Source organism: Pseudovirgaria hyperparasitica (genome assembly GCF_010093815.1).
Source record: "Pseudovirgaria hyperparasitica strain CBS 121739 unplaced genomic scaffold EJ05scaffold_5, whole genome shotgun sequence".
Lineage (NCBI taxonomy): Eukaryota > Fungi > Ascomycota > Dothideomycetes > Acrospermales > Acrospermaceae > Pseudovirgaria > Pseudovirgaria hyperparasitica.
The window spans coordinates 1,700,776-1,720,899 of NW_022985553.1; the positions used below are offsets into that span (position 1 = coordinate 1,700,776).

At 51.8% G+C, this 20,124-nt stretch overlaps 4 protein-coding genes across 4 annotated transcripts; 2 read left to right on the forward strand and 2 right to left on the reverse strand.

The window, feature by feature from the left end:
• The first annotated feature begins 140 nt into the window (after positions 1-140).
• Positions 141-1,647, forward strand: EJ05DRAFT_537216 (uncharacterized protein). The gene is made up of 3 exons (XM_033749368.1): positions 141-1,047; positions 1,139-1,193; positions 1,362-1,647. The coding sequence occupies exons 1-3, from the start codon at positions 538-540 to the stop codon at positions 1,508-1,510; spliced, it is 714 nt and encodes a 237-aa protein (XP_033602496.1). The 5' UTR covers positions 141-537; the 3' UTR covers positions 1,511-1,647.
• Positions 1,648-4,512: 2,865 nt separating this feature from the next.
• EJ05DRAFT_320113 (uncharacterized protein) lies at positions 4,513-5,487 on the reverse strand. The gene has a single exon (XM_033740755.1). The coding sequence runs from the start codon at positions 5,442-5,444 to the stop codon at positions 4,902-4,904; it is 543 nt and encodes a 180-aa protein (XP_033602497.1). The 5' UTR covers positions 5,445-5,487; the 3' UTR covers positions 4,513-4,901.
• A 70-nt stretch (positions 5,488-5,557) lies between these two features.
• Positions 5,558-5,853, reverse strand: EJ05DRAFT_475061 (uncharacterized protein). Its single transcript, XM_033743726.1, has one exon. The coding sequence runs from the start codon at positions 5,802-5,804 to the stop codon at positions 5,613-5,615; it is 192 nt and encodes a 63-aa protein (XP_033602498.1). The 5' UTR covers positions 5,805-5,853; the 3' UTR covers positions 5,558-5,612.
• Positions 5,854-11,975: 6,122 nt separating this feature from the next.
• Positions 11,976-14,036, forward strand: EJ05DRAFT_484915 (apses-domain-containing protein; the record flags this gene model as incomplete). Its single annotated transcript, XM_033745398.1, has 4 exons — positions 11,976-12,222; positions 12,280-12,468; positions 12,523-12,655; positions 12,713-14,036. The coding sequence occupies 4 exons, from the start codon at positions 11,976-11,978 to the stop codon at positions 14,034-14,036; spliced, it is 1,893 nt and encodes a 630-aa protein (XP_033602499.1).
• Positions 14,037-20,124: the final 6,088 nt, after the last annotated feature.

Here is a 20,124-nt window from a genome sequence, read left to right on the forward strand (position 1 = left end):
TTGTCTTGGTTGACGTTTATCGGTGTGAGCGTGGAAAGGCGTGTGCCATTCAACGGTACTGTTCACGGTATCAGCAGAACTAGATCATATCACAATAACAACAGCTCATATAAACACATGCCGTCAGGCACAAATGTTTCATTCAGTCTCGTGCTACCTGCGGGACCTGCTTTCTTCAAAACAAACGGCCGAGTTGTCCTTTAACGGGACTACAGTCGACCGCCAGTCGTTGATGTGCGGCTGGCTGCAGGTATGGACAGTCGAAGTTCGTGACACTATTATAAACTCGACTATAATAGAGTACGCAATATATACATGATGTACACCTTACTTCACCACAGGCGCGCCCAGCGCATATACACACGTAGTACTCACACTCCAAGGCGCCCAAGCCGTCAAGGCCCATCTATCCATCCACCCAGCACACATCCAGTACAAAGAAATGGCCATCATACAATTTCATATCCAGCAAGTCCATCCACCCAACCCAGCAGCTAGGTCCCGGCACGTACCACACTCACCGTAGCAAGTCAGTCCATGCGTGGTCGCACCGCGGATAATAAAAGTCTGGGTCCCTATAACATAGAACGTGTGTGTGTGGATGGGAAAAACCGCCGCCCGGGGGGAGAGCCAGCCAGCCATCGCTGTCTATCCAATCCATCCATCCATTCATCCATCTCTGGTCGTTCCATGGTTCGTTCGAACATGCGGGCCGGAAACTCCACTCGGCTGGATCCATCCATCCATCCAATCCATCAATGGAAGTTGCGGGAGCACGACAGTTTACCCGTACCCGTACCCGTACCCGTACCTGCTGCTGCTGCTGCCGCTGCCGCCGCCGCCGCCGCTGTGCAGGAAAACCTGCTTTTCTCGTGTCTGTCACGATCTAGCTCAGAACATGGCGCGGTTTCCATGCTGGCTGGCGGATTGGACCAGCCACACACAAAACGGGTTTTGACATTTTCGTGGTTCTGGTATTATGCGATTGCGGGCGCTGGGATTATGCTTGTGGGAGGGAAGCGAAGGCCTGGGATCCATATAGATCGCGTGAGTAGAAGACACATTTTCTTTTTCGGGCAATTGTGATCTTGGGGTGGTGGTGGGTTTTTGATGTAGATATGGTGATGCGCTAGGCTAGGTATACAAGAAGAATATGGTCAATCTACGTGGCGGAGATGCTTTGTTCCGCTACCGTTAGTCTCTGCGATGAAGCTACAGCTTGTGTTTCACGACACGGATGCCTTGTACAACGTCGATGATAGCATCTGTACACCCCCCCCTCCAAACCATACGCACCGCCCAACTGACCACAGAAAAACACAACCGGGAAAGTAGGCCATCCAATTGACAGATATTACCAGGAACGGAGCAATCGAAATCCGAGTCCCGATATCTAGTCAGGGCACCAGCGGAGAAGAAGCACGAACGGACCCAAAATAGAACGATTGAGAAGACGAAGAAGGGCCTTTCGATGGAGAAAACCAGAGGTGGCATGATCGTTTGGACTTGACTTGTCTGGACGGGACCTGTCGGTGCTAGCCCAAGTCGAGCATCATGCATACATACATGTTGTTATGTATGTATGTATGTATGAGCGATGGATTCTACCCCACACACAGCACAGCACAGCACAGCACAGCCCATCTGTGTATGTATGTTTTGTAGTTCGCACGTCGGATCGCGAGGCCGACCCACGTACATACATCCATACATACATCCTACATCGTACTGAATGAGAGAATAACAACACCTACCCGCACACACACACACAAGGCAAATGACTCGGATAGGGAGAGCATCATCCATTCATCATAATGGGTCGCTATTCGGCCCACCTAGCACACACCCAGCAAGACAGCCAGAGAAGAAGACCCCCCCTTCCCTGGGCCCCTCGGAGCGCCCCTTCTTGCGGTCTCAAGCGAGTTATGATAGGGTAGATTGAGGATGGTGGTCCAGATGCCAGCCGGGGATAATATAGATTGCACACCCTCGTCTCCCACTCACTCCCTCGACACAATTCAAACCAGGGGAAAGAGAGGCAAACAAGCGGTGAATAATCTGAAAAATTCCAGGCCTTCCCCCCCTCCCTGCCTCCCTAAATTGATGCACAATCAAGAATGCGGCGTAGAAAAAAACAAGAGAGACGAGTGAGGTATATGTGTGTGGAGCATTTCTTGAAGAAAGGTCTCAGACGGACCCTCCTCCTGGCCGGAGTGAGAGCCTGTTGAAGGAGGCGGCGACGAGATGAGGAGATTAATTAGTAAAGGAGGGAAGTATTTGTTGTGGTGGGTGGAGAAATTTAAAAAAACCAAAAAAAAACGTCGCAACTGCAATTGAACGAGGAGGAGGAGGGCTGAACTCATGATGACGGGCAGATCCAGCGGGCGGGAGCCAATGCGAGGACGGGACAATGAAGACGTGCCGGTAGGGGCGCAATCCTTGTCTCTGGCGAGCTAGGTATGTAGTAGGTAGGTGAAGGAACAAGATGGAGCATTATTATGGCTTTGCCTACTACCTACCTACTATCAAGGCAGGCCAGCGACGAAGTGGCTTGCATTGGCTGATGGCTGATATTCGACATGATATGTATATATCTATCCAACACAACTCAACACAACACAGCACTGTACGAGTGGATCCACACACACACACACACACACACACACACACACACATAGCACCTACCTCAAAGAAAACATTTATACCTCTCACACCTCCCACCCACTCCCACCGACCAGCAACGGAACTCCCCGACAATAAATACGAAATAACTCTGAAACAAGGTACGGCCGAAGTGAGTCCTCATCTCCTTATCCATCACGAACACAACAAACAAACAACAACAACATCAAACACCTTCCAGCAAGGCCAATAGGTTCGCAGCGAATTTTGTCTCTCCCTCGCTTTTTTCCTGGGTACCGAAAGCGCCCGGACCGGACGTGGATCAAATGGAGATAGATGGGAGGGGGGAGCGGGCGCAGCGGGCTTGTCCTTCCTTTTCCCCCCGGCCCCTTACCCTTGTCCTTACCTCCCTTCACCCCCCCTTCTGACAGGCCTAAATCCGCCGCCGGACCACCCCCCTGTCCTCACCCGTGTCACGTGCGGCCCCACCTCGGTCAAACCACTCACTCGTTTCGGCCGTTCTTGTTTTGCCATCCATCTCTCTCCATTCCATTCAAGACCTGACTGACCTCAACAAAAACCCCCCACTCGGATACCCGCTCGCCCAATCCCATGCCATGCCATGCCAGCGCACTCTTTCTCTTCTGTCTGTCTGTCTAGTTCGTGTGCCTTGGTCTCCCCCTCCCCCTCCCCCCCATCTTCATGATGATCCAAAAGAATTAAAAATCACACGCATTTCCGTCATGCACGGCGGCTAGATGCAGGTTGGAAACATGGCCAATCATGGGGCTTGCTTGGGGGGGGGAGACGATCTTCTACAGTATCTGGGCAGCGGGTAAGAGGCATAAGCATCTCTCTTGCGGATGGGATGCACGTCGACGCAGGAACGTCCCCGGGCCTGGGGGGGGTAAGCGTCGTGGTCGTTGTCGTTGTCGATGTGGTGGATTTGTGGTAGACTGGGACAAGTAATATCGAAACCCGTATATTCCCATCCCATCCCATCCCATCCCATCACCTTCCCCGTAATCTCTCAAGCGGTTCATGTTTCGACGATGATGATAATGTAGTCCACTGGAGCTAGATGGGGAAGTATGAAAAAAAAATACCGGGTTCAAAGAGTCCGGTAAAGAAAAGGAAAAAAATAATTAGAAACCTCGATGTTCGGAAATAGGCATCGCATCGCATCCCATCGCATCGTGCCTTTCTTTTTTTTTTCCCTCCGACTGACTGACTGACTAAGAACAACGGGCTGGCTCTGGCTTAGGCTTAGGCTGGCCAGCTAGCTAGCTGGCCCTATCCGCCCGCCTAACTAGCTTGATTCGAGAACTTTGCACGCGCGCGCCCAGAAGACGATTGGCACATGCTGCGTTCCCTCTCCCTCCGTATGTGCGTATGTGATGGGTGATGGGTGACGGGTGACGGGTGACGACGGGTGACGGAATCACAGGGCAGCTGATAATTAGCGGCGGCTGCCATGGGGCTGCCGGCGAAGTAAGGGGCATTTATTTCAGTCTAGAGAGAGCAGAGCCAGCCTCGTGCAAGTTTATCACGGGGGGGTTCCGGAAAGCGTGACCTTGGTGGTAGAGTGGTAGATTGGTTATATCGGCCAGCTCATAGGCAGGCAGTCAGCGAGCTATGAGGATAGACGACGACTGGACCGCTCTGGACGCGTTCCTTACGGCTACGACTAATTACTCCTACGACTCCTACGAATAATTGTCCACGCGAGCAAAACCACTGGTTGGTTGGCTGATTGATTTGATATACTCCGGTATCCGGGACTCTCAGGGGTCAGTCAGTCACGACCACGACCACGACGACGAAGCGAAGCGCGCCATGCCCCAGTATGTAATACGTACATAGCAGGTAGGTAGACAGACAGTAAGCATTATATCCGTATACAATCTAGCAAAAAGAGCTCTCTTCGTCCGTGAATGTGTACGTGTAACGAGCAAACCCCCCCCGAGATCAACAGGGGGTGGGTGTTTTTTTGGTTGTTTCCATCGGGAATTTGATGGTATGGCGACGATATATCCGTAGCTCTGTCTGTGTCATCTCTGGCGTCTCTGGCATTTGTGGCATTTGTGGCAAGGCAGGACGAGTCATGTCACGGGAGTAGGAAGGAAGGGAAGGAAGGAAGGAAAAGAAGGCAGAAAAAGTCCGGGTGGACGGACGGACTGACGGACCGGACGGACGGGGGTTCGTTTAGCTATGGATGGACAACAGGATGATCGCAAAACCGGAGTTTTTTCGAGGGATGGATTCGATTATGCAGGAGGTCACGGAGAGTGAGCGATGAGAGTCTGAATAATGTACGGAAGATTTGGAAATGAGCAAGGAGAGACAGCAAGGGAAAGGAATAAGGCTGAGAGGAGGTGGTGTGTGCGCAGTGATGGTGGTGGCAACAAAAGCGCGTAGTAAGTATGCAGGTAGGTAGTAGGTAGACTTGTGGCTCGGGACGTTCTGTATCTGCATATCATCATCATCATCATCATCATCATATCGTCGCGTCGCCTCAGCCACCAGATTGTTCCGCGGGCGTATGTGCGTGTGAATGGGGGTGGGTGTGTGTAGGAGTGTGTGTATGAGTGTGTGTGTGTATGAGTGTGTGTATGTATGAGTGTGTGTGCACAAGTGTGTTCGACAGAGGGCGGTCCCGTGGAATGAATGGATGGTGATTGATGGCGAGCTCGAGCAGGATGGATGATAGTGATGGTGATGGTGATGGATGGTGATGACAATGTCAGGATGTGTATACCATCACGACAGTCTACTCTCTGCCCCCCAAAACCAAACCAAACCAAACACACGATCCGATCCATAAGTTCGAGTTCGAGTGGATGAGACAGAATTCAAGGAAAGCAGTAGACTCCTCCACCTCCCCCCAGACCTTAAGCGCCCCCATCCCCCATCACCCATCCCCCATCACCAACACCCCCAAGTGACTCCATCCAAAAGCGGTTTAGCAACGGCCAGCGCATCACCAGTCCTCACCGCAAGACTGCGCAAGCACCTATCACGATCACGCTACGCTCCTGGAATGGTTTCGCACACGACGCGACGACGGCCATTGCTTTGTGTAGTTTTGGGTGGGTAGGTAGGTAGGTAGGTAGGTAGGCAGGTAGGTAAGTAGTTGCACAAAATCGTTGGTATCGTTCATCAATCATAATACCGTCTTGCATGCAGACTGACTGACTGACTGACCCAGCGCGCGCCGTTGACAGTGCCAGGTGCTGGCTGGCTGGTATGTGCTAGCTAATTAGTACTGGAGATCACACACCCTGCGCCAATTCGCATGCTGTCTGTCCGCCGTCCACGTAGCACCCACCAGGGCCGCCGCCCAGCCAAGGAATATTTCTCCGTTGCCTGCCTGTCGTCGGCCTTGCCTTGTCTTGCGGGCGGCAGGCACCCCTGGTTCGTGCGATTCGATTCATCACGGGTTGTGCCTATATAGGATGTTGCGTGCTACATGGACGTCTCTGTACAGTTGGATGGATGGATGGATGGGTGGATGGATAGATAGATAGATAGATAGACAGACAGACAGAGAAAGAAGCAATGTCCCTGAGCATCAACAGCACCGCTCCCAAACCCAGCCAGCCAGACCTCATCCACGCAGCACGAGCAGAACACGACGGTTGTTCAGCAATAATGCTCCCTCCCTACTCGGAAATTAATCACAAAGTCACCGTCTTGTCTTCCTTCCCTTGCTCTCTCTCTCTCACTCTCACAAAAGAGAGAAAATCCGAGCGAGTGGTTCCCTACAACCTCCCAACCTCGCTCTACACAACAACAACAACAAACCCACGGACGATAATTACGGACCGGGAAAAGCACCGAGATCGCGTCTCTTTCTTTCGTTCTTTCTTTCGTTCCTTCCTTACTCTGCTTGGTGCTTGGAGCTTGGAGCCCCCCTCCCCCTCGCGTACGCTAGACTAACGTTGGAACGTCCGACGAGGGTGTAGTTGTGTTATGTTGTGTTGTGTTATACAAATATCGTGGAGACGGGTAGTATTCTCTGCCTCCTTCTGCTTTATTTCAAGGAGAGATGGAGATGGATGGATATGATGGCTGGGCGTGCGTGTGTGTGTCGCTTCGTGTAATTAAATTAGTCTTTTGAGGCGTGCGTATCTATTATCTGTCTAGCTATCTGCTTAGCTATCTGTTTCGATCTAGCTATCTATTATCTATCCGTCAATCTATCCGGTCTAGCTGTTCTATCCAATTCTAATAGCCTTCCGGGGGGGGAGGGGAGGGGAGGGGCCAAAACAAGAAAGTCCGTTCCGTAGTGCGGGCTTGGCGGTCTGGTGTTTCTTTTTTTTTGCTTCTTTTTCGTCTTCGTTGTTGTTGTTAAGCGATTTAGCGAATAAGCGAAGAGGCGAGTGATGTTGAACAGTTGATAGTCAGTTAGTTAGTTGTGTAGTTGGTGATTCAGCTAGTCCGTCAAAACCGCGTGTAGCATGCACGCAAGCAAGCATATACATATATACAGACACACATGCATGCGTTGCAAATGAATGGATGGATGGATGGAGAAGACGGCACGACGGGCAGGTTTGAGATGATCCCTGCATGTCAAAGTTGATGCAGCCGATGGTGAGTGTCTATCAATATCAGGCGCACAAGACCGTCAAGAAGATGATGCACAAAACTCCCGTCCATCTGCACGTCTTTCTAAGGCCCGCCGTTGAATTGCAAAAAGAAAACGAAAAAGAAAAAGAAAGAAAAGACGTTTATGGTCTGGGATGGCATGGCATGGCATGGCATGGCATGGCGTGCAGGCAGTAAGCAGTGGCAGGCAGTAGGGAGGAATTAGTACGTAGCAGAAGTACCTAGCAGTAGTGGGTAATTAGTGGAGGGTAGGGTAGAGTACAGTACGGGTAAGGGTAGAGAGGGTCAGGGCAGGGTAGCGAGCGGTAGGGAGGGCCGTTGGCGTGAAAGAGCAAGTACAGCAAGAATTAAGCTGGCTGGCTGGCTGGCAAGTAAGCAGGTAAGCAGGTAAGCAAGCAAGCACATCGCACATCGCATCTCGCGCCGTCCCGCAACACGCAGCCAGCCAGCCATGACGGTCGTGCATATTGTTGTACTAGAGGCTGAACGAGAGTGTGAGAGAGTAAGAGAGCAGGGTCTGCAGAGGGTTTGTTGGTGTTATTCTTGATGTTGATATTATTATCATTAGTATTGATATTATTGTATCATCACCACCGACAGTCCAGACTGACTCTGGATGGAAATACGAAAAAGCGAGGGTGTGGTCGTATAGCTATTAGCTAGCCAGCCAGCTAATATACAGGTACAGGTACAGGCCAAGCAGCAGCAGCAGCTTCGTTATTAATCTACTAAGCTGCCGAAAAGCGCCATGGAGGGGCGTGTGCTTGCAAGCTGCTATTATTCGCGCGCGCTGCATTCTCCCTCTCGTTCCTCGTCTTCTACTTATATAGTAACCCTGTCCTGGATTGAGTATATCGTCCATCGTCTAGCAATTAGTCTTAGATGGAGCTTCTAGTAGATGCGTAGAATGTGTCAAAAGTGCATACATAATCTGTTAAACAAGGAAAAAGGCCGGCGAAGACGAGACGATGCAGCGTGGAACTGTAGATACAATACAGGCCAAGACAGGCAGCAGATGGCGGTGCAGCGGGTCCACAATTTGGATCGCTGGCCCAAGTGGAGTGTGTGATAGTGGAGTGGTGTGGAGTTGTGTGGAGTGGGATGGGAGGGATGGATGGATGGAAGAATGAAGTGGAGAGAGGTTGACAGCAGCGAGATTAATTGTTATTCACGCAGGCAGGTGGGAGGCAAAAGAGGTGTTTGTGAGGTGCTGTTGCTGTTGTTGTTGTTGTTGTTGTATGTAGTATGTAACCAGATATCTGGGTATAGTATCAGGTGTAGAGTGAGTTGTGCAGGTGGTTAGCATGTAGAAGAGAGAGTGTTTGCAGACTGTATGTATAATAGTTGTGTTCGAGGGTCGAGGGTCGCGGGACGGAGTGGCAGTTGTAATGAGTGGCGGTGGAGGCAGGCCCGGTATGTGCGCTGCCGTCCCCCCCGGTAATTAGCAGTCCGGCCTGGCACTCGGGGGGATTTTGGGGGGATTTTGGGGGGGCTTTATGAGAGAGAGGGGTGGTCGCTTTGGCCTGCCCTGCCGCCCTGCCCTGCCCTGCCCTGCCCTGCCCAGTCCCGCGCCATCATGCCCCCCCATATCACCCACTAAATTGCCGCCCTACCAGCCAGTCTAGCCAGCTAATTCTCCCTCTCTCCCTCCCTCTCTCTATTATCTCACACACACACACCCTCCCTCGCACTCATTCTCTCTCTCCCTTGATATTATTAACCCACCCCTGCCGTTTGGTACGTGCGTTGTGTGTCTGTGTGTGTGTCTGCGTGTGGGTGTGTGCGAGTGTGCGTCTGTGTGTATGGATGTGGGTGTGTGTGATCCCGCTGTCCCGTGCTCCCGCCCCTGCCCTGGCTGCTGCTGCTGCTGAATGTTCTCTTTTCTATTTCTTGTTCCCCCCCTCCCCCGGTATGCTTTCGGCGGGCTTGTTGTTCTTCTACGTCTGTGTGTTGTATCTGGTCTGTGTGTGTGTGTATGAGTGCGAGAGAGCGAGTGAGTGTGTGTTTGTCCGTCGCGCGCGTGGTGTGGATCCTCGACTCCATCCATTCCATCCATCCATGCTCGTCTGTTTTCCGTGCCGTCTTTTTCGTTTCTGCTTCTTCTGCTTCTGCTGCTGCTTCGGTGGTCTGCTCTGGCTCTGGCTCTGGCTCTGGCTCTGATCCGGTCTCGGTCAATCATCCGTCTCCCGTCCTGCAGCTTTCTGCAATGCACATGCAGCTCCCAAGCCCAAAGATCAGATTTGATGCGGTTTTGCTTGCGTGCAGGCTGCGGAAAGTATACATATGCGCCATCGAGGCCCGCCGCTCCCAGATCTCACTACTCATCCTGCAATCCACCCGTTGTCTCACTGACACACACACACACGCACACACATACACACGTCCAACATAATCATCATCAGCATCGTCATCATCATCTCTTGCCATCCATCCTCACTCTCCTCAATCTAGCCTTGAGAGCTCGTTTGATCTATTGTACTCTACACACACACAACAGCCGACTGGTCTTCTTGTTGCTTGCAGCTTGTCCCCGCCAACGCTCTTCGCCTGACGAACCCTTCTAACCCGTCCATCCTATCCAATCCAATCCTCGACTATCAATTGTCTATTCGTCTTCATTATTAATAACTCCAACTACTACTACCACTACTATTACTCCTACCACCACCACCACCACCACGCACACGCTTGCCACGGATCTACCCACGAGTCCGTCCGCTGAACTGTCCTCCCGCTACACTACTACAAGGTTAGCCACACTCCCCGGAACAACAGACGGACACACAGACACACTTTTGCTCTTCCTTACACCTCTTCTCTAACCCCCTCCCCCCCCCCCCCCCCCTCTCCCCTTCGTCTCTCATCCCCAGCCTTTTACTTTTCCCTGGCCTTCTCAGCCAATCCAGCATCACCACCCAATCCATCCATTATACACACAGACACTCTGTCCATCCATCCACACGCACGCACACACACACACACCACACACTACACACTACACACTACACACTACACTGCATTCGTCTGTATTGTCTCTCCCATACACACACACACACACAACTGCCATCACACATAACCACCACCACCACCACCATCACCATCTCCTCCACCCTCCCTCTCTCCTCGGCGCTCCGACCTCAATTGTTCCCGCCTCCGCCTGTCGTTAGCTGTGGCCTGGCTTCGTTCGCGCCGCGCTAGTAAAAAGTCACAATCCCAACCTCCTCCTCCGCTTGTAAACCTCCTACTTCCGCCGCCCATTCCCCACTCACTGTCCTGTGCGAGACAAGACCCTCTTCCATTTTTCACCTTGCCCTCTTCCTGTCCTGTCCTGCTCTCCACACCCGTCCGACCACCTCTCTTCCTCACTCCCTCCCCTTCAAAGGCTCGTGAGAGGCGTGTCTTTGTGTGCTGTCACGACACACTCACTCTCCTGGTGCGCTGTTCGCTCTATTTCTCCTTACCAGCATTCTTTGCTAACCTCCATCTGCACAGCCGGCGCCTCGCTTTTTAGTGCGCATCCATATAGCTGCCGCCCGCACGCACGAAGCTCTGCCACTTCACCACCCAGCTCCACCCCCATCCATCCATACATACATACCTGGTGCATATACCCACCTCCGACTACGAACACACACAAGCATTGCTCCCATCCCTCCTCCGGATGTCGCGAGCTTGCTTCTCATAACAATACCTCAGTCGTTTGGCTTGCCCATTGCCATTGTCTTCGTATTGTCAGCTTGCGCGCCATTGCTCGCCCTTCACAAAACCGTTTCGACCTACCTCTTTTAACGACCGCAACGAAGTAACGACGTCAAGTTTTACTCTTCTGTTCAGCATTGCAGCGTTTCACTTCTCCGGACTTTGCCCCCAGAAACATCCATTACCATCTCCCCGACCGACACCACGTCCAATCAATACTCGCCTTGATTGCCCTCCGTATCACACCACTTCCTTCGTCCTACAGCGCCGGTCACCTCGTCCCTACCTCGATCACAACCACACTAGCCACCTTTTTTCGGCTTCTGTCACCCCTTGACCTGGCCCTCGATTCAATCACCGAAAAACACACAACGCTTCGCTTAGCCACCGTGTGTTTGCCCACGTGTGCTCAGGTCTTGCCCGCTTTCTTGCCCCAACTCTCACGAGGGCCGACTTGTTGTCAAAAGGCAAACACGTCCCATTCAACCTCGACTCTGCCACGCTTGCGACCGGCCACTGCCGTCCGTCCGTCCGTCGACTCGATCCTCAGAACCGAGGAACTGCGTAGACTATAATCGTGCGGGTTGAGACTTGGTTCCAGTCTTTCAACCCTCAATACCGAAAAGCTGGCTCTCCCGTCGATTTCGCAGGTTCAGTCCCGAGGCGCCGCCGATCCGTGGAGCAGTCCCCTCTACCCATCTCACCACCAGTCTACTGGCTACTCCGACAGACTGCCTCAGATTCAAGCTCCGGCAAGCACGCCGTCCACCTCGTCATCTCCAAGAGGTGGCTCGTTTAGCTCGGCTTCTGTAATCAACAGTGCCGCCTCAAACACGTCCTACGCCTCGTCTGTCCACGGCGCGCATCACGACTACAAAACGCCCTCGCCAGAGCAGCCGTCCTTGCCGCTGAAACGCGAAGGATACTCGCACTCTGCGCACTTGTCCTACGACCAGCCACCAAACGGCCAGAGTTACGCCTATAGCCAGGAGCCTTATAGCAGCAACAACAACAACAATAACAACCACAACCACAACCACAGTATGACCACCATGCAGCAATATGGAGACGTGCATCAGCCTCATTCTTCTTCTCTAGCTCACGCCCCTCCCAACGGAGCGCAGTCCTCGATGAGCCACTATCCCTCCCAGTATCAGCAGCCTCCGATACTGCAACATGGCCAGCCCAGCTACGGCTCGCAGAGCCAGTACGGTCATGCCTACAGCAACGGCGTACCGTCCGGCTACCAAGTGCAATCGCACATGAACCCTTCGGTTGCCCCACTGCCTGGTATGCTTAAATTTTTTTGGTTTTACAATGTATTTGTGGTACGCTAACGGCATGCAGCAATGTCAACCTCCGGGCCCGGCTCTACGCTTCCCGCGTCCCAATACAACGGAAGCCATACCTTTGACCAAACCGGCCAGGTTGCCCCACCCGGCATGAAGCCTCGAGTGACTGCAACTCTCTGGGAAGACGAAGGCACACTCTGCTTCCAAGTCGAAGCCAAGGGCATCTGTGTTGCTCGACGCGAAGGTACGATGACTTTTGTTTGAACCTTGACGCGTGCAACAAGACTCACAAGTCCAGATAATCACATGATTAACGGCACGAAGCTGCTGAATGTCGCCGGCATGACACGTGGTCGACGTGACGGCATTCTGAAGAGCGAAAAAGTGAGACATGTGGTCAAGATTGGACCCATGCATCTCAAGGGTGTCTGGTAAGAAGGCGACTTCCGCGTCGAGTCGTCGGCTGGTCACTAATCTTGTCTGCCCAGGATCCCTTATGAGCGAGCATTGGAATTCGCGAACAAGGAGAAGATTACTGAATCTCTATACCCTCTGTTTGTCCACGACATTGGCAGTTTGCTGTATCACCCGTCGAATCAGAACGGCCGCACTTCCGTTAGTGCCACCATGACGGCGGTTGAGCAGAGCAGAAGACGTCCCGACCAGCGCTACATTGGTGCGCCGCAAACTTCCCAGTCGCCTTCGCTACATCACCACCACTCCATGAGCAGCTCCATTCCTTCGCACATGCCACAGCCAAACTCTATCGCTCCTCATCCCAACGCGGCCAGACCAGGCCTTGATCGTGCTCACACCTTCCCCACTCCTCCGGCCAGCGCCTCGAGCATCATGGCCATGGGCAGCCAGGGCAACTCCTACGAGTGGAACAGTCCCTCCGTATCGAACATGCAGAACGGTCAGCCACTATCAATAGATACGGGAATCAGCAACACTCGCTCTGTCCCGACAACACCAGCCTCCACTCCTCCAGGCGCAATGCAGAACATGGCGGCATACAGCACCACGCAAGGCTATGACAGCTCCAGACAGCTGTACTCTGCTCCTCCTGCCCAGCAAGGACAGTACAGCGCGGGCCCGCCGCCGGTGGATCGCTACAGCCAACCGATGCAGGGTGGCGTCTATCCCAAGACCGAAATGGCACCACCCTCCCGAACAGCCACGGAACAGGACCACCATGCTGAAACGAAGCCTTCGGAAGCTCTGTTGAACCAAGCATCATCAGGACATGATGACGAGGCCGAGCATGAGAGTGAATACACACACACCAGTGCTCCTTACAACTCCAGCAGGAACTACAGCTACGCGGCCACGAATGGCGTGCACGGCGAGACGGCTCACCTCTCGCCGGATATGACTGGCTCCCCACACCAAAACGGCTCTGGGAGGGCGACTCCTCGAACGACCACGACTGGCACTGCATGGAATCCAGCATACACTGCACAGCGAGCACAGCCCGCCGCTACCAGTCTGATGAATGTCATGAGTAACGACAGCCGACACGCCCCTAACGGTGGCAGTGACGGTTACACAGCCCCGCCCATCCACAGTGGCTACCCGAGCCAGTATCCATCTGCCAACACCGTCCCGTCTGCGAAGCGGGGACGCGATGACGAAGACGAGCAAGACTACGCACGTCATCGGGACGGCGGTGCTGACGACCTTGACGGCCTGAAACGGCGCAAGACCATGCGCGAAGACAGCGTTGGCGGTGGAGCGGTTGGCAGTCCCTTTAGCGGGAATGGCAGCATTCAACGCAGTCAGCAGCCCACGGTCCAGCAGCGGAGGAGGTAAGGCACCTGCTTGAGTGCCCTGGGTTTAGGTCACCAGTCCACATATATTATGAGCCGCACGACGACATAGACACGACCGAGCAGTGCCTGTCTGCCTGCCTGCCTAATCCGCTGCCATTAATTTTTTTTTTTTTACACAACAATCCTGCAGCCTGTCCATACTTGCCTCTCTCCTGCGACTGCGAACACGACGACCGTACACTCGGCCGCCGCCCTCACCGCACCAACACTCTCTACCGATTTCTTTACATGTTCTCATCGAAATTTCCCGGCATTAACGACTTACGACCTTAAATTCGCGCTCCCAGACTCCATCTATTACAACTACCATTCACGACGTGGATCCCCCCATCACAGGTTTCCAGCACACCATAATGATCATGGTGTATGTGGCAGCGATTCAATACACAGCGTGACGACTTGTACTTTTTTCCAGCGCTTTCGCGACAGACGGCCTCGCCACATTAAAAACGAAGTCGAGCCAGACAAAGCAAACTTTACGGCTACGACGGATTTTAACAATACTTTTTTTTCTCTCTCTCTCTCCTCTCTCCTCTTGTTCAAATTCATTCAGGAGGAGCAACACGGCGAATACCGGGGAGGATACGGGGAGGGGGCTCGCATACAGGCTACACTCTGGTTCGATTGTCTTTTTCCCTTTTCCTCCCGAACGCCAGGACACACACACACACACAATATATTGGGGTTTTGGTCTTTTTGGAATATGAAGAATTTTTTTTATGAAAGCTAGCTAGCGAGCGAGCGAGCGGACATGATGGTGAAATTCTCACGTACCGGCCCGCCTCGTCCTGGGAACAGACGGCGGCGGCGGCGGCGGCCGGGGCATCACGGCGGACATGAAAACAGACAGACCGATCGATGGCAGTTATGATGGAGCTTATGATAACGAGACCAATCAATCCAAAAGCGACGTGTGCTTGCTCTTCCACGGCCTGTGTGTTGGCTTGATATTTGATGTGATGTGACGTGACATGGACTTGATGTTGACTGTGACAGGACAGAGCAATGACAAGACAAGACATGCAACTCACGTCTAGTAATCTCTAGCATCCCCTTTTTGATTTCCCGATATTGATAGGATTACTAGATTTACGGCTGGAGGATGGATGGATGGATGGATGGATGGATGGATGGATGGATGGATGGATGGATGGATGGATGGATGGATGGATCTATATATAGTAGTACTAGGGAGTAAAGATGGGGTGAGAGGTAAGATACTAAGTATAGTTTAAAGTAGAGATAGAGATAGAGATAGAGATAGAGAAGAAAGAAGATGGAGAGGAAGGTCCTTAGGAGGAGGAGAAAGTAGTACTTCTTATATTCATATATATATATATATATATAGATACTACTCTATACTACGTACTATATACTAAGACTACTCTATACTACTTTACTACTTTACGCCTCTTAGACCTACTCTAGTCTAGTCTAGTCTAGGTAGGTAGATAGAGAGAGAGAGGGAGGTAGAGAGGGAGGTAAATAGTGACAAGGGGGTTATGTTAAATCTATTTCTTTGTTCGTTTTTTTGGTTCGCTGTGTTTTTTTATGTATTCATGTGTGTGTGTGTGTGTGTGTGTGTGTGTGTGTGTGTGTGTGTGTGTGTGTTTACCGCGTGTGTTTATTCGCTTCTTCGTTTGTATATATCCATTAAATAGATAGTAAGATAAGAAGTAAGTAATACAGCGTGCGTACTAGGAGTAGAAAGTCTGTCTCGACGTATAAGATACGGGCTATGGGTGGTAAGATGGATAGGCTAAAGGGTTCTATAAACGAAATTGAGTCTATATAGATAAAGGTCTATGAATGAAGGGCTATGTCTACGGCGGCTATGTCGTTTTTTAAGCTAGACATGTAGATTCATAAGTCAGGGTCTATGAAGCAGGGTTGATAAAAGTAAAGTATCCATGAGTAAAAGTCCACGAATGACTCAAACCCTATATCAAGCAAAGTCTGATAATAAAGAAAGGCATAGATTCATTCCTTCGTTGTTTGCTCTTCGGCTGTTTTCGATTCCGGCTGTTTTCTGGCGCTTGCTTGGTTGCTTGATATCTGCCTGCCTGTCTGTCTATCTGTTCTGTTCTGGATATGCTGTTCTGGATACGCTGTTCTGGATACGCTGTTCTGGATACGCTGTTTAGGTTAAGCTGCAGTTCTAACTTCTAGTCTACTGCGAGGGAATGGAGCAGATGGATGCATGCATGCATATATACTTGTGTACTATATGTGTTATGTTCATATAGATTTAGCCGGAAAAAGGGGGCGTTTAGCAGGAACTTGATGGTTAATTTCAAGTGGAGGATCCGAAAGGGGACGTAGTCGTATACATATATATGCAAAGTCTCAACGGTACTCAGGAAGTTGTCTCTAGTCCTATCTTCTCGCACCATGTCTCGTAGGGGGGGCGGATACTTCTTATCCTAGGGTAGGGAGCAAGAAAAGGTTATATCACCAAGCGAGAGGGTAGTGTATATATATACACGCCATATACACACTCGACATTCAATAGCACGAGCAAGTAGGATATCTAGCATATATATTCTAAAGCATATAACGTATCTTCCCAGTCAGGAAGTGCGCGATGCATGATATACGATATACGACAACCCCCCGTCTGACTCGAAACCTGACCATGCCAAAGGACAATCATTTACGTGCTTTGCATTCCTTGCCATATAATCGCCCGCTTTTCCTATGTAGCCTTCCCATGTTCATCATCTCTCCCCGCAATCTCCCCTTATCCCGCCCTCTTCTCTCCTACGCACGATGTGTATACATATATGTACGAATCAACATGCTACAAGCGCGAACATATTCTACATACGGGAACATATACTACATGCGAACGAACGAACGTATACATCCCACGCATACATCATGCACGCACACACGCTCGTATCCATACATACATACACATACATACATCATGCACGCACGGCACGGCACGATACATATGTATGTGGGGAGTGCAGCGCCGGGGATGCTGTATGCCCCCCATATACCCCATATCTGTGAATGTGTCTGCATCTGGGTTCTATAAGACTGTAGACTCTGCAGACGTGTAGACCAACCCCAGACAGACGTGTGAAGAAAAGCCCAGCCGCGACGAACGGCCGATGAGCGGGCGATACTCATGCGCACGTCGATGCCAAGATCTTGCATGTATGCATGATTTGATAGATGGGGGTTTGAGGGGGGGTGGGTGGTGTGATCGATCAGTCAGTTAGTTAGTAGGTTCTAGGCCGCCTTGTAGAAGACGATAAAGAAGATGATGAAGATGAAGAAGGATCGGGGAAGCGGATTAGACTGGGAATGGCTGACCAACTAACGGACGGACTCATTCACGGGCTAAATCAACTGAATATTCGTGGAGACAGGTTTATCAGGTTATGGCCTCTATCGATCTATGTATCTATCTAGACATCTACACCATCGTAGCATTGCTTCGGAGGTCCCAGGTCAAGGCTGTCCGAGGAGGAGGCAACTTGGCTAGCCAGCTACCGAGCCATCGTTCCGGGCATGTCCAGCCGACGCAGAAAGCAATGATATCACATTATCCAAATCCTAGGTGCTTCACGTATAGTGCCGTATAGTATAGTATATCACAGCCCCCGATGATAGCATACAGCATGTATGAGATTACCGCCGCCCGTAGCATAGCATACCCGGAGCACACGAAGAACGCCTCGCCGCTCTGCTCCACAAATGCCCCCCATCTATATCTTATCTATATTTCGATCTCTAGAAATTGCCGCTCGGTCGGGCAATCTATGGATGGCATCGCGGAGCATGGCATGGGCTACACGGGAACGTCTGTGCAGGTGGATGGATGGGCACGCGGACAGGCAGGCAGGCAGGCAGATACGTCGTACATGAACACCTACATACATACATTAAATCTACAACCTCACACAGCCAGCCAGCCAGCCAGCCAGCCGGACAAGACAAAAAAACAAAGCAAACACACAGCGCAAACAAGCAGGCAGAAACGCGCTGATCCCCACCAAGCCATCTCCGTCCACCCTGCAACGCTGCGGCGCACGATACCACTAACTACACTACCACCACACACCCACACCCACAAACCCACCCACAGACAGCACAGCACAACCCTCAACATCGCCTCCTCCGCGCCTCACCCCCGCATATCCTGCGCACCACCCACGCACCAAACAATAAGCCAGATAGACAGATAGCCAGACAGACAGCCAGACAGGCTAACTAGAACCCCAATACCACCGAGCGCGGACGCTCCGTGCCATATAGAGCCTGGGACGGGGCCACGGACGACAGGGGAGAGAGGTGTGTGCTGAGTTAGGGGAGAAGAAGGGCGGGAGAAGGAAGGAAGGAAGGAAGGAAGGAAGGAAGGAAGGAAAGAAAGGAAGAAAGAAAGGAAAAGGACCGGGCGGGGGGATATGGGAGGGAAGGGCCGAAGCGGCGCCTTTTTTTGGGGGGGTTGTTGCTGGTTGTTGTTGTTGAGTATGGGAGGTATTATTTGGTTTTGGGGGTGTGCGTGTGTGCGTGCGTGCTGGAGGTGTGATGCGAACTGGAATTGAGGTTGAGGTTGTTGTGTGTTAATTAGCCTGGCGGGCTGGCTGGCTGGCTTCTAGCGTTTCTGCTAGGGAGGCGGATTTTACTAATTAGGGTTTTACTATTACTATGAACTATGAATCGCAGTTGACGCGCTGGCTAGAGACGGATGGTCGTGCTCGAGCCTTGTCGTTGCTCTGGTGTAGTGTGTATGCCTATTTGATATACTCTTTCACTCTATTGAGTCCTTTCACTCCGCGCCCACGATAATCACACGTTCACAATCCAAAACTAGACAGTCCATTCATCCCCTCCATCCATCCATCTATGCACACATGGATCTCTCTCAACAGTGAATCTACTACACACACACTTCCCATCCCATCCCATCCCATCTCAAAGCACAGCCCCCGCCCACCGGCACTCCCACACGCACACATACATAACGCATGCATGCATGCATATGCATCCACATGCACACACCCGCGCCCCAACTTTCACCCCACCACCATCACCACGATTTCCTACACGCCTAACGAACCAGTCAACCATCCAACCAACCAACCAACCAAAGCAGATCCAGCGCAGTATAATATCGTCCCAATATACTCCATACAACACAGTACAGTATATACAAACCCCTCAAACACTGAAACAAACAATATACCACACACACACACATTACAAACCCCGAACCCAACCCCCAACGAAAGCGAAAAAGCACACACATCTCACTCATCTCATCCCAGCCTTGCCGTTTGCAAAGCACACACACATACACTACACTACGCATCCTACCCTACCCTACCCTACCCTATCCTACCCTTCCCGCATACACACATACATGCATGCATACGGCACGGGAGACCAGGATCTAAACCCTTCACCCTGCGCGCGCGCCCTCCACACGTCGGCCCTAGCCTCGCTGGCCTCGCTGGCCATTCCATTCATTCCATTTCACCCTTCACCCCTTCCGTCACGCCCACGGGCCCAGCGCGCCGGCATTCCTGTTCGCAGCGAGGCACCGACCGGCTTGAGATATGCCACGCTAGATAGTGCTAAGGAATGGTAATAGCAGTGCCAATGCCATGTGTGTACATTTAACTAGAGCGTAGCTGCGTAGGTTTATATGTAGAGTTGTATATATGGAAAGTGTATATATGTACTGTATGGACTGTATGTATGTGTGTTATCCGTACATGTATGTATGTATGTAGCTATCCGCACCCGCTCCCGCACACCCGTGCCCGCGCCCGCGCCCGCGCCCGCAATCGCAGCTGCATACATGCATGCATGCGCACTGCGATGTATGGTGCCGTCTGCTGCGTTGCTGCGAGATGACATTCTGCTGGGTTTGGTTGGGTTTGGGGCTTGGGGCTGGAGGACTAGGGATTGAGCACTGAGCACTGAGCATTGAGCACTGAGCACTGAGCATTGAGCACTGAGCACTGAGCACTGAGCACTGAGCACTGAGCACTGAGCACTGAGCACTGAGCACTGAGCACTGAGCACTGAGCACTGAGCACTGAGCACTG